We start from the raw sequence: 15,739 nt of genomic DNA on the forward strand, positions 1-15,739 counted from the left end.
TTTAATTTTGAAAATGGTGTCAGCAAGAATATTAAGGAACCAGCAAACGTTGTGTGTTGTTGTTTTGTTTTTGTTTGTTTTTTTGGTTAACCTTTTAATGCCGTTGTATTCCGTCACAACGGCACTGGGCTTTAAAGACGTTATGACAGAATACAACGTCATCGCAAACGACTGTCCTGAAGCCTACTAGGCTTGCAGGATTTGATCACGGTCTGGAGGACGCTCCTAGCGTCTTAGGGACGCCCCCCAGACCCGATCCCATAATTGAAATCTCGCAATCTTTTGCACGATCGCATGATTTCAATTTGTCTACACCAGAACGCTGTTCCGATGTAGACTTTTTAACCCGGTCTTGAAAGGGTTAATGTTCTTCTCTTTTGTTTTGTCACAGCTTGTAGATATTCAGTGGAAAGTTGGAATGGCGGTGAGTTCTGACAGCTGCCGATCCCTAAATCACCCGTATGTCACACTGGCATTAAAAGTGGTAGATTATACTGGGAAGATCACCAGCAAAGTTTTTGAATTGACGATTCCAGAGTTTCAGGTTTGTACATTTCTTTCTGATGTTTCTTACCTTTTATGTATTGTGTGTTCCAAAAGTATCACTAGTAAAAATAGAAATATTTGAATAATTATTCCTATTTTGTGACACCAATGTTAAATGGACAAAACTGTTATAGAATGCCCTGAAACAAATTATTTTTGAAATTTGTGTTTAACACTCTGCAAATGCATTAAGCACATAATTAAAGTAGTGATGTGGAGCTACAACACATTACAAAGAGATTAAAGAGTGCATTTGACACTTGTTGGCAGTCACTGACTTTGTCCAGTATGGGAGCGTGCCTTGTGTGCATGACTTTTGAAAGAAATTAAACACATAGGGTAGCTTACAAGTGGCGCGCTATATTTTGTTCGCAATCAATATTGTGTTTTTTTTGCCATTTTGCGCAACGGAAATAGTGCACGTATTACAGGCTAAAAGTAAATGCAATTGTGAGAGTGCAATCACATTTTACGCTTGTCTGGATAGCACGATTGAAACCCAGTGCATTAAAAAAAGTTGTACTAAACACAGCATAAATACATTCAAAATTAGGTACACTCATATAAACACTATCTGATAAAAATTAGTCACATAAATATTATTAAAGGAAAGAAGGGTTTAAAGGTATATGGTATATGACAAGGTGTTTGACTGCAAAGGCCTATAATGGATATATACAAACATATACATGTCTAAATATGTGTATGAATATATGTCTGTACAGATGTATTTGTGCTTTACTGTATATTTATTGTAACTATTTATTCGATACTGTTAATGTAAAAATAGATATCTATACCTTTATATCTATAGCAATTGATATACAGCTATAGATAGATATATAAACAGACATATATTTACAATAAAAATTACATTGTTCTGTATGTGAAGAACATTGGAATGTGAAATATTCATAACCGCTTTTGGGTTAGCGTGCAAGTGATAGGTGTTAGGCTTTTTTTCTTCTGGACTCTCCATTGACTTCTATGGGGAAAATACATTAATGTGGTCACAATATTTGGTTAGTGTGCGCAAAACTTTTTTTACTTTAAACTTGTAATATGCGCAACCCAACGTGCGCAAAAGGCTTACTTCGAGCCAAGTTTTTGCAGGAGCTCTAAATAAAGAATTTGTCCATATTTGGTGCTGCTCTTTCTGTCTTTTTTTTTTAAAGCATCTTTATGCATTCTCATCAAAGGAGATTGCTACTTATATAGGCAAGGGCATCACACAGTCTCTTTGCAAAGCCACTGCCTTTTTCTTTTTTCTTTTTTTCCCTTTTCAATCTTTTTTTTTTTTTTTTTTTTTTTTTTGAAGACCATCATAACAAACATAACAAGACATTAACATCACTGAAGTTACAAAGCCATTTGAGTTTATAATACAAGAGTATATGCACAATTTTGAACAGATGATCAACAAAGTAAAAAAATGCAGTTCTTCCATTTGCATAAAGGTCCAAATCTGAGTCCGTGACTTAATTCATTGAAGAACTATAAAGTCCATGTAGGTCGGCAAGCCGTGTCATTAGGCAATGCGGGTTGATAAATGCAGATTATTTTGTTTCCTTTTTCATTTTAAAGTGTAATAGAGCTAAAATTAAACCATAAAACTATAAAATTATAACTTTAACATAACAACAACATACATATAGCAGGATATGTTACTCAATAATCAAGATAACTTGTTCAGAGTATTTGGTTTGCACTGGGAGCGCAAAGAGTAATAAGAGGCGGAAGGACACAGGCAGTTGGGGTGAGGAGAAAGAGAGACAGTTCTTTTTTTTTTTTTTTTTTTTTTGTCTCCTCACCCCGACTGCCTGTGTCCTTCCTTCCCGCCGTTGGCTGCGAAACCACGCTATTAAAAAAAAACCCATAGAAAGACCAGCGACTTACAGGGTGGGCCACTGGTCATTAAGAGGGTAAGCTTATAAGTTTTCTATGAATGTGAAAGAGAAACAATTAAACTTGTTTAAGGTGCATTGCACTGCAAACTTTCTCTGTTTTAATGTGTTTCCAGTGATTTGTTTTACATGCTGTAGTGTATCAAATGGTTTAAAAATAGATCCTTTATCATTATGTTGTCTTTTAAAATAGCTGTTTTTGCCGAACAAAATCACCATCTTTACAGAAAACAAGAATATTTTAGTATTCTCTATAGAAATGTTATATATATGAGGCAGCAATAAAATTCCCGGGGGGGAGGGGGGTGAAATAGTAATAATATATTCATATGTATTGCCCATTGTTTATAGACAGAGGTCAGCTATTTCTACATGATCATCCCATACATTGAAACCAATGAACTGATGATTAAATAAAAACAAAACCCAGCTATTTTGTATACAAAGAACAATTTCCCGTACAGTTAATACTCTGCAGCTGCTGTGACAAGTCATTCGGATCACATTAAGGGAAAACTATCAGCATAATTTCCATTTAAATATGTTTGCATGAAAATATTTTTTTGTAAAGCTGTGTAAGCTTATATTGAGACTAACAGGAATTGTATATTTGTATTCTACTAGTCCCTTTGGGCAAGCTGCTCACTGGACAGTTATTAGTTGTGCAGGAAGACATGCCCCAGAAGTATCACCGTAAAGTAACTTAAAGGGACATAGTACTCATATGCTAAATCACTTGAAACTGATGCAGTATAGCTGTAAAAAGCTGACAGGAAAATATCACCTAAGCACCTCTATGTAAAAAAGGAAGATATTTTACCTCACAATTTCCTCAGCTCAGCAGAGTAAGTTCTGTGTAAAAAAAAATATTCTTCAGCTGTTGCTCAGCTGCAGGTAAAAAAAATAAATGAAGAAATGAACAGCAGCCAATCAACATCAGCAGTACTGAGGTCATGAACTCTTTTACTGTGATCTCATGAGATTTCACTTAACTCTCATGAGATCTGATTGTAATCTTCCTTAAACTGAATAGGGAAATAACATGAGTGTGCGCGAAAGCTCACTCCCTTAGCTGTCCCGAGACAGACATACTGATTTGCTGCTTAGAATTCCTTTACAATGGGATGTGGCTACTGAGGAACTTTTGAGGTAAAATATCTTTCTTTTTTACACAGAGATGTTCAGGTGATATTTTCTAGTCAGCTTTTTGCAGCTATCCGGTGGGTGTGGCCTCAGCGAACAGTGTGTCCAATACATACACTAACACTCGTAGGAGCGACTGCCAAAATACCGCCTTTTGATACTTTTGTTGCCAAATATATAGCGAGATTGTTGGGGCTTATGAAAAGAGTGATGACTATGTGCTAATTAGATACATTGGCTGCTTATAAAATAACGCTTTGATAAATCCCCATACTACGCTTATGGTAACATATATATATATATATATATATATATATATATATATATATATATATATATATATATATATATATATATATATATATATATATATAGTTCACTGTTATGCCTGAAATCACGTTTGGTGTGAGCAACTAGTGGCTATAGTTTATTAGTATGAATGTTTTGTGGCAAGTTTGCTGTATGTATGTTTGAAACCAATAACATATAGGGACTGAGTTAGAAATCGGCTGACTTTGTTCAATCAAAGCGGTACGCAGACAGGACGACGCCCTTGAGCGCATAGCTTGTTTGCATTTGTATGGAGATATTTGCAAAGTGTGGGCCTCGGATAACTTACTGATACATTCCTATCCCTATTTAAAGGTATACACACGTACCCTGAGCCACTGGCCCTTTTTAATATTTCCAGTAGTAAGATGCTTGTGAGTTTGGTTACTGAATATAGAGTCTGGAAGTGATAATTCCCATCTCTTGATACCTACTACAGCATCCCTCTACTATTATGTCTGTCTATTTTTAGGTAGATGATAGAAGGTTGGTTGTGTTTGATTAATGAGTTTGGAAGTATAAATTCCCATCCTCCAACTATTACCTCTACATCTTCCTTTTTTTTTTTTTTTTTTAATATTTTTTTATTGAGGCATAAAGAAAATACAATTGCAAGCATCATTTGCTTCAGGAACAGAATAATAACCATAGTCAGGGAAAATAAAGAATACACAATACCATGACCGCTATGTACTGTATACATAAGTGAGTACAGCATAATCATAGCAGTCAAGCGGCAAGTCGCAAAGATTAGACTATAAACAAATATAACAAATGCTAGATAACTGAGCCCCATTTTTTTTTTAATTGTATAGAGAAGTTCCCCTCATAATTGCATAAAGTGTAACACATATTACCCCAGTTAAACTCTAGCAGCCTCTCTTGGACTGCTGAAACTATAGAGAGGAAGATATCTGGGGGCATGTAGGGGAAAAAGATAAAAGGGCCACTTTTGGACCCACAGGACAGTATTTGAACAAGTTAATTGAAAATTAAATTGAGAAGGAAACCCTCATTACTAGTTATTGAGAAAATGCATTTGGGGGAGGATTTAAAGCAAAACATCTTAGTGCATACAAACATCATAGGGTTCCACAAAATAGGGCATGGTAAAAGTATCTTGCATAAAAAGAATGCTATGTCAGTAGACAAGTATTTTAAGATATATATTTGGGGGAGGGCTAACAACAAACATTATCTCTAGGTACCAAGAGATGTGAAGGAGATATCATAAAAGTAAGAATATATGCAGCAAACTAGGGTCAGCAAATATATAATTACCAATATCAATATAATAGAGTGAGTGACTTCCCATCACCTAAGTGTGTACCAACTATTTTAAGGACAATGGCGAGAATAAGAATTCAGTAGAGTACACTGACTTATGTACAGACTAATAATTACCCATATTAATAGTAGGGGTCCTCAATATAATATTTTGGTGTGCTATCTCGGCCGCAGACAGCACACCATTGCAATAGGAACAGTTTGAACGACCCCTCATGTATCTATACTCCCAGTGCTTAAAAGTCAGGAGCTTGATATGAGACAGAATGTCCTATTCCATGTACATTTTATGTGAGAGTTAAACTTAGGCTGACTTTTTGTGTGGTTTCAAGATATTTCAAGGCATAAATAGGGTGATGTGACATACTTTATATCGCTGGACCCAGGTAAGGGGTTTAAATGAGATGGTGGGAATCTGCTCACTAGTATATTAGCCTATTGGTCATAAGTGACTGTATTAAGCTAGAGTATTACCTACATTGTCCCTTGTTGGTTAACTTTGTAGCGTTTAAACCTCTCTAGTCCTGCTTATGTGGAGATATTCAACCTATAGTAAGGGTGTAGCAAGCGACTGATAATATAAATATGTATTAGCATACTTGACCAAATAAAGCAAAATTGTGAATTCCTATTTCTTAGAGTGGACCTAAAGGCTAGAGATTACAAGCTCCTCCTAGTGAATCACTCTGACACACTTCATCCAAAGGGAAAAAACAGGTTTGGAATTATGAACAGATAATATGCGTGTAATAGGTAGATGAAATAATAAGATTCATACCCCCCAATCCAATAGGTATAATGATATGCAATATCTATATATTAGACTAGGGATTTTGGGTCATACAGAAAATAAATTACAGCATAGAGACCAAGTATGACCAAAGGACAGCTTAACTAGATCAAAAAACATGTGGAGAATATAATAAACTATAGAGAGAAAAAAAAAAAAACTAGAACCAATAGATGCAAATAGTGTATATGAGAGCTTAAAAGAGACAGTTTGAGCCTTCTGAAGCTGCCATTAAAACCTCCAACTAAAAGCCATCATATATATATAACATCTTATTCATTAATCATGACACATATAACAGTTCTCACAATGTCCTCATATATTGGTATTAAAAGTTCACCCTGACTTCTCTTCAGCTCAGCAGAACCAATAATGAGGTAAACTTTGGTTGTCATTCAGCCTACTTCGTGTCGATCGGCTTGGCGTGGTCTCACTCTAATGAGGAGTGCTGAGTGTGGGGGGCCCTCATTATGGCGTTCCAGGTTGGCAATATGCTCTCCCCTCAATTTTCTTACAGCTCCGATTGCAATCAAGAGTGGATGGATAGGCAGGAGCAGACTGGAAAATTCAAATCCACAATTGGTCTGTCTCTGCCTCTCAGCAACGGCCGCAGGCACTTCTCTGAAGTAAGCTGTCACCCAAGTTAGAGCGGTAAACACCTCCGATTGCTTCTCCTGTTCGGCTCTCATCAGCTGCTTTGGTACAGGAGGCTGCACATCGCGGGTCCGGGGTTCTGCAGCTCCATGTCCCTCCAATTGGGAGTCCAAGGTGGGTAAGGATCCTTTATTAACTGGGCTTGTGTCCTTCTGGTGGCAGGAAGTAGTAGACATATCTGGTTTTATAAATGCAAGTCCCGGTTCAACTATATGTATGCAGCGGTCGTTACCAGTGTATCTGTAACATTCATGGGTCTTGTTGCTGGGCGGTACATTGCTGTAGTTACATACAGATGGTGGGGCCACAGTAGCTGCAGGATTCAAAAGGAGCTTACGTAGTTCTATTTCTAGACTCCGGTAGTGATCCCGTTTAATCCACACTATCTTGCCTTCCCACCTGTTTAGGGCCTCCATTTTGCAACGGTGCTTGTATACCTCCACTTCCAACACTCTTATCAGTATTCAGAATGTCCGATAGGAAGGTTCCCTTCTTTAGTATAGTAGGCAGTCTATGAAAGACTGTTAAATCCTGATGCACAGGGGGGGGAGTTGAAATCCTATTCGAAGGCCGCCGCCTAAGAACTCAACGGACCAGATCTGGGTCCTACAAGTCATAAACTCTGCAAATGAAGTATGGTTTGTTGCAGTTTTTCTCTGTCATGTCAAATATGGAATATGTGTCAGTAAATATTGCAGAGTCGCTGCTTAAATCGGCGATTTGAGCAGATCATTATAGGAGCCACAGATATTGCGACCTTCTATGGCCGCTGCCTAGCCACACCCCCCTCTACATCTTCCTATTGTTGTGTCCATTTGTATATATATGTTAATAAAGTGTCATTTTTAACTCATTCCCACTATTTGATGCTGCATCACTTTCAAGTGTTTCAACATTTGGGTATCATGGCCCTTTAAGTAAGCACTTAATTACAGTTTTATTTTAATTGCAAGAAAGACAAAAAAAAATGAAAAATAATATTCCTTTAGTTTTAGTAAGACAATGGGTGATCCTGTTTATGGGAGAATAAACTTTGCTCCTTTCCTTAGAATACAGTCAGAAAAAAGTATGTAATACACATAAATACTATATGTGTTTGTGGTCTAATCCCAGGTTGGCTATCTTACTGTAGTAATATTCTTTCTAGGAGCCCTGTTTTTAAACTAAATTAAATCATGCTGGGACTCTGCTTGCTTTTCTGGAGATCCACCTCTAAATTACATCCGGGCATTTGCCTTGCTACAATGTTTGTTTGGTTTCCGCAAGCAAACTGTACCCAAAAGCCAGTATCAAATGCAAACATGGTAGTCAGGCAAATTGCCAGCAGATTGTGGGGAGCTAATAAAGGGTGAGGGAATGTGCTATAGATGCATATAGTTGCCAAAATGTAACCGTTACACATTCTGTATATTCCACATTATGAGCCAGGTTACCAGACGTTCTCCAACACGCACAGCAGGCCCAACATTGGCATTTGCTGTATTTTTTTAGATTGGGTAGTATTGTGATTAACTCTAAGCAAATATTAATTTCTGAATTGGGTACAATAATTTCTCTTTATTTAAACTTATTTAAAAAATACATAAAATCTAAAGATTAACAAATCAGCATTTCACTAAAGCTCTTAATTGTTTCTCTTTAACATATGTGAGCTCTTTAAAATATAGTTTCTTATTTATGTATCCAGCATACATAGTCATTGTAATTTAACCCTGGCAAAGGTGTAAAACACCATAGTAAAACTCAGCTCTGGAGAAGTAGTGCAATGTTGTTCCATTGCTGAACATGTTTGTTGGTTAGTTGCTGTGCACATTTTCTTGTCATTGCCTCACTTGCTTTGTCCCAGTAGTACATTGCTGCCCTTGAGCTGACTTTAACTGTGTTTACTCCTTTCCAGGGGATATTTCTCTTATGTCCCTTTTAACTTTAGTCTGCTTTAGAAGATTCCAGATCCATTTTCCCAGCATTGATAATTTGGTCAAATGAAGACATGGGTAGCTTCTGGGTCTGATGATTATTTAAAATTGTCATTAGTTTAGGGGCAAAAACACAAAGTTGCGAGCCACACCGGAGTAAATTAAAATTTAACGTTTTATTTGATAATTTAAAATTCAGCAGTTCAATAAATCCAAGTTCCAGGGTTAGAGCAAACAGGGTTGACGCATTTCGGCAGGAAAGCCGTACTCTAAGCCATATACAATGAGCAAGAACTAGCCCCTTTTAAAAGGCTTAAAAACAATCTGATTGGCTAGACATTTTTTCGGAACACCCAAACTTCTTAAAAGTATATGTCTATTTACAACATACATACATATACGTGTATAATAATGTATTTAGATATATATGAAGAAAAACCCAGAACACTAGAGCTGTTGTTCTGTTTGTGTGCAAACCAAATAATATATGGTTGATTCTCTAAAGGCTCAAATATTATTTATTAACATTATTTACAGTTTTTGCACATTCTATATTCTATGCATATTCCTAATAAACATATCCGTGTATATAATATCTTATTTCATACAAGGCATTATATGAGTGTTTCTAATTGGTTAAAGAAAATTCTTAACTATGATATTAATATATCAACCAGAATCATGATAGATTTTTTTTTGGGTTTAATGTCCCTTTAACTACTTGTACAGACTGTAATTTACAGTACGAAGGGTTAAAGAGAAGGTCAATTTAGATGAATCGGTGCCCGGTTTTTAATAATCCTATTAAAAACAAGGGCACTTTAATTCATCAAAATTGACATTTCACTTGTATTCTTCAAATACTTACCTTTTTAATCCTGACAGCCACTGCAGCGCTTCCTCAGTTTGTTGCAAGCCCTCTTCGTGGGTCCAAAGTGACGAATCCGGCTTCCTCCAATCACGGCGTTGCCCCGGGGGGAAGCCGTGATTGGAGGAAGCCGGATGCGTCATTTCTGACGTATGAAGAGGCTTCCGACGGCCGGGGGGAATCTCTGGAGCGGCTGTGAAGATTAAAAGCTAAGTGTTTGAAGAAAACAAGGGAAATGTGAATTTTGATGAATTAAAGTGCCCTTGTTTTTAATTGGAGTATTAAAAACCGGGCACCGATTCATCTAAATTGACCTTCACTTTAACCACGAGAAATATACGTACAAGTATATCAGAGCACTTGTAAACTATTAAAGGGACACTGAACCCAAATTTTTTCTTTCGTGATTCAGATAGAGCATGCAATTTTAAGTAACTTTCTGATTTACTCCTATTATTAATTTTTCTTCTTTTTCTTGCTATCTTTATTTGAAAAAGGCATCTACGCTTTTTTTTTTGTTCAGTACTCTGGACAGCACTTTTTTATTAGTCGATTAATTTATCCACCAATCAGCAAGGACAACCCAGGTTGTTCACCAAAAATGATCCGGCATCTAAACTTACATTCTTGCTTTTCAAATAAAGATATCAAGAGAACGAAGAAAATTTGATAATAGGAGTAAATTAGAAAGTTGCTTAAAATTTAATGCTCTATCTGAATCGCGAAATAAAAAATTTGGGTTCAGTGTCCCTTTTATTTTTTATTTTATTTATTTATAAAAATATATTTTACCAGGAAGGATACATTGAGATTTCTCTCGTTTTCAAGTATGTCCTGGGATCACAAAACATTGCATTGATACAATAGGGTACAATAAAATACAAAAACAATAATAATACACAATATATTCAAAAATTTAACATAGAACAGGTAGGAAATATATAATCAACCATTACAGGTGCATTCTGTTTTAAGATGTATAGAGAGGGATCTCTTAAAGGATATTTAAGCTAGGCAGAATGAGTACACCTCTAGTACAACATTTTGCACAGGCCCATGATAAGAATAATTTTTCCTTTAAGTGGACTGCGAATGAAAAAAATCTAGTATCCATAGTGACCCACATTACAACAAAATAAATCAATAAGGAATAATATACATTAGTTGTTCAATTTACAAATCATATAGTGAGAGTGCAAATCTATTCCCCTCTCTGGAATATAGATTTTTTCAATTGCAGTCCACTTAAAGAAAAAATGATTCTTATCATGGGCCTGTGCAAAATGTTATACTAGAGGTGTACTCATTCTGCCTAGCGTATTCTCTCGTTTTCTTGTACGTATATTTCTCGTGGTTAACCCTACGTACTGCAAATTATAGTCTGTACAAGTAGTTAAAGGGACATGAAACCCAAATTTTTTCTTTAATGATTCAGATAGAGAATACGATTTTAAACAACTTTCCAATTTACTTCTATTATTTAATTTGCTTCATTATCTTTTTATTCTTTGCTAAAAGGTTTATCTATGAAAGCTCAGGAGCAGCAGAGAGTCTAGGTTCTAGCTGCTGATTGGTCGCTGCATATATATACCGATTGTCATTGGCTCACCCATGTGTTTAGTTAGAAACCATTAGTGCATTGCTGCTCCTTCAACAAATGATACCAAGAGAATAAAACAAATTAAATAATAGAAGTAAATTAGAGAGTTGTTTAAAATTGTATTTTCTATCTGAATCATGAAAGAAATGTTTTGGGTTTCATGCCCCTTTAAACATACCACATAAGAAGTACAATTTATGCAAGCATTTTTGGTAAAAGTGCAACCAGTTACCCAAGACTCAAAATGTTCACCTGCTTGCAAAAAATCACATGCCTCACAGTTACTGCTACCGCCTCTAAACATGCCCTTGTGTTGTAACCAACTACGCTGCGTGGTATCTGATGATCTAAGTTTAGTAGGTGATACATAATTTGCAATTGATTTTCCTTTTCTATAAGAGAATCTGCAGCTAATTTAACCAGTTTATCATCCGCTGATAAAAGTGGAAAATGTTTCCGTATGATGTTGAAAAGTAAAGAATACTGTGCACTGTAATTTGTTACAAAAGTTATTCCCTGGAAATCTTGGGTATTCATCCGCCATTTATCTCTTAACATCCCCTTTCTATCTAATTTTTTAAACCTCCCTTCTTGCGCCCTCAATTAAATATTTTGGATATTTTCGTTCTCTAAGGCACTCCCCTAGGTGTGCTTGTTCTTTATAGTTATGAGTCAATGCACAGTTCCCTTTTAACCTCACAAACTTACCTTTTGCTACTGCAGCAAATACTCTTTTTGGGTGTGAGCTCCCTGCATGGAGCAATGTATTGCCCGTAATGGGTTTTCTGAAAACTGTAGTCGTAATATTCCCTTCAACATGTTCCTTAAGTGTGAGATCTAAGTAGTTAATTTTGACTCTTTCAAATGTGAAGTTCAAACCACCCGCATTTATTGTTAAGTATCTTTATAAAATCAATCACGGACTTCTCATCATTTTGCCAAATAAAAAGCAGGTCTTCTATATAACAGATGTAAAAGATGATTTCATTTATGAAACCGTTTTCATCTCCATATATGTGGTAAGCCTCCCACCAACCTAAATAGAGATTGGCGTAGGAGGGGGCAAATTTTGCCCCATTGCAGTTCCTCATATCTGGAGATAAGATGTCCTCAAAGGAGAAATAACTGAGATTTTTTTCTGACAATTTTCAAAGTTATGTCCATGTCCACTACTCCTGTATTATTCTGCATGAAGTATCTTACATGAATGAAAGTGCCCTTTATTTGTTTCAACAGTCAACCCTAGCGTTTCAAAAACGCTATGGTTGACTTTCACTAGGGTGCACTTTCCAGAAGACCTCTTCCATGTCGCAGCAGAGATTTGTGGGGCAGAAATGAAGTCCTTTTATAAGTACATTGTTTTCCTCTTTGGTCAGTGTGTAGCTTGAGAGCTTTTGCTGCATGTTTAGAAGAACTGGATTTGGCTAAAAACGATTACAGATAAACCTCAAGCTTGGAAAGTGGAGGCTATTGCTCACTTTCAAGGCCCAGTGCCTGCTGTGAATTTCACACTACCAGAGGACATAAGATGATTCCTTAAAAAGGGCCATTCCAGACAAAATTAGAATCCATTTGGTTGCGTTTCAGTTTTGAATAGAAGCATTTTTGTAATATACAGTATTAGCAGAGCTAATAGCTGTTTCAAAAGTAAGTGTGCACAGCGCATCAGCATTTTAAACACCGCTCTTACTCAGAGAGCCTAAAGTGCTTGTACCATCTGGTAATGACTTAATTTGTTTATTGCTGACATGATACAAACCCCATTGGTTCTCCGAGTAGCTGTATTATTTAAAATGCTGGTGCACTGAGAATATCTAGCTATGCTTCATATGCACGGGCAGAGAAAAATGTTAGCACTAATACAGTGATAACTTTTACTAGAAGCATTTTTGCCAATACTTTGTATATTGCAAATATGTTTCTATTCAAAGATGTAATTCATCTATGTGCATTCAAATTTTGCCTGGAATGTCCCTTTAAGAGTAGCATACCTTAATGTTATAAGGTTATTACATGAGCGATCTCTAGCCTGCAGTCAAAGCACTTAAGCGTTACAGTCGGGATGATAATTATTGTCCCTTGAGAAGGACCTTAAGTGATGTGGAACATTAGTTCTGTTTGTTTTGCTGCTTGGGGTTATATATGTATTTTTTATGTATTTATTTTGTAGTAAATTGCAATCTTTATTTTTACTACAATTTGATTACTAGCTGGAGACAAAATGAGTCATTTTATAAGCCTGGAGGGCTGAATTGGTGACTGTTACCATATTTATACTTTTAGTATATGATGTTCTAGAAATAAATAATTCTGTTAAGGACTTTTGTAAATATGCTGACTACAAAGGCTCTTTGTGATCCCATTGAAGTTGATTATTTACTTATCTATTCATTTTTCTATTGGGATTAACTGTTATGTTAACATCACCCATATCTAATTATTGAGTTCAACTGTCTAGATATGTGTATATTGTTTGCTATCTCCCTAGTTAGTAACTATGTGACTATTAATATCAACTATTATAGAAGTTAGTAATTATGCTTAAAGGGACAGTAAAGTAAAAAAAAAAAAAAAAACTTTCAAGATTTAAATAGGGCATGTGATTTTAAACAACTTTCCAATTTACTTTTATTACCAATTTTGCTTTGTTCTCTTGGTATTCTTAGTTGAAAGCTAAATCTAGGAGGTTCATGTGCTAATTTCTTAGACCTTGAAGACTGCCTGTAATCTGAAAGCATTTTGACAATTTTTCACCACTAGAGGGCGTTAGTTCATGTGTTTCATATAGATAACATTGAGGTCAGGCACGTGAAGCTCCTAGGAGTCAGCACTGATTGGCTAAAAATGCAAGTCTGTCAAAAGAACTGAAATAAGGGGGCAGTTTGCAGAGGCATAGATACAAGGTAATCACAGAGGTAAAAAGTATAATATTATAACTGTGTTGGTTATGCAAAACTGGGGAATGGGTAATAAAGGGATTATCTACCTTTTTTAAACAACAAAAATTCTGGTGTTTACTGTCCCTTTAAACATTAGCGTAGCTTTGTCAATGGTCCTTTTGGAGAGAAAGATGTTATTGAAGCATTTTAATAATACCTGTTATCAGTGCCGCGAGTCGATTAAGATCGAGGTTGTGCGCTATACAAGTATCCAATTGTTATTATTATTTTAGCACACCAGTCTCAGGGACTCATTTCATAAGATGTATATATCATTCCTGTATTTGTTTTCCCCTTCTGCCTTAGTATCACACCATAGTTTGCAGGTCTGTTAGAGTTCTGATTTATACATTTGGGAAACTTATCATTTTAAATATGTACAACAGCATTTTATGAAATAAGCATGGTATACACAATAGAGCAGCAACAAAAAGATTTGTGGTTTTGGATAGGTTATTACATTTAACTCTGTGACTATTGTCGCAAACTTTAATTATTGTTTGATGCCTAAATAAAAATATAAAAACGTGTTTAGCAGCAGTATGGTTTATTGGTCAGATGATGCACATAAAGCTTTTGTGAAAGGGCACACATGATAATGCAGGTGGACTGCAAGGGCGCTTTATTGTGGTCCCTTTAGGTTAGCAGGATCATTAAAACATTAAGCTCAATCTAAAAAATAAGTGTGTTACATTTAGAACTGTCAATTTGTTATCAAAATTTAAATGTTTTTTTGCTATTTTTCACCAACCCAGGGATCATTTTGAGTTATTAATGTTTGTAAGAGGTTACTTGCAGTTATATCATGCTTTCTGAGAGAGAGAACAAATTAAATATGAACAGCATCCCAGACAAGTACTGTCACACTCACATTGTGCTCACAGATAAATTATTCATTTAACAAATTTGTTTAATTTTTTTAATGGAAATCACATTAAAAAAAAAAAAGATAGCTCTGAGGCGTTATTGCAATTATGGTATGAGTAGATATTACTTCAAGTGGATTAAAGCAGAACATGCTAATAAGGCAAACGTAGTTATGGGCACTTTGTTCAGTGTTGTGGCAAACAGCTGTAACAAACATTAATAGGAAATGGGCAATGACAAGTGTCCCTAGATACAATTACATGAAGCATGAGGAGGTTTAATTATGCTATTTTTGTCATTTCAGAATTTCTTCAAGCAATTCAAAGAAATGTCTTCTGTTCTTGAGACTGTTTGAATAGAATATTGAAGACCAGCTGATCTTCTTAAGGAGATACAATATGCCTTATTATTCACTCTTTTTAATGATATCAAACAACGGAGTATTTACTAAGACTATTCCACAATTATCCTGTATATATACTTTTTCTGTTGCATAGATATATAGTAATCTACTTATTGGGCTTTTTTTTTTTTTTTGCTTTGTTTTTTAGATAAATGAATGGTTGATGTGAAATGAATCGACTGCATAAACATTATATGTGTATATGTTAAATTACAATAACTTTAATATGTGGACATTTTATTTTTAAAATGATGTAAAGTTGAAATAAGTAAACCGTATCCTTGGCTCACTTTTTGCTTGATTTCATTCAGGTTTTATAGATCTGTGGGATATGCTGACAAGCGATTGTGAAGTGATAATCATTCTAATCAACCAATTCAAACATTTTTTTTTAATTGAAACGGTAGTTTGAAAATCTGCATTTTTAACAGACTATAAATTGATTTTAATATTAATATTCTTGTTAAAGGGACCATGTACTTAGCCAATTCT

General features: G+C 35.4%; 1 protein-coding gene across 1 annotated transcript in view; it reads left to right on the forward strand.

The window, feature by feature from the left end:
• Positions 1-15,536, forward strand: part of COMMD6 (COMM domain containing 6) — a 71,075-nt gene extending 55,539 nt beyond the window's left edge. The window contains exons 6-7 of the mRNA XM_053704928.1: positions 392-544; positions 15,149-15,536. Of these exons, the coding sequence (XP_053560903.1) occupies positions 392-544; positions 15,149-15,199 (204 nt within the window). The 3' untranslated portion in view covers positions 15,200-15,536. The remainder of the gene's footprint in view (positions 1-391; positions 545-15,148) is intronic.
• The last annotated feature ends 203 nt before the right edge of the window (positions 15,537-15,739 follow it).

Source organism: Bombina bombina, chromosome 3 (genome assembly GCF_027579735.1).
Source record: "Bombina bombina isolate aBomBom1 chromosome 3, aBomBom1.pri, whole genome shotgun sequence".
NCBI classification, from domain to species: Eukaryota; Metazoa; Chordata; class Amphibia; order Anura; family Bombinatoridae; genus Bombina; species Bombina bombina.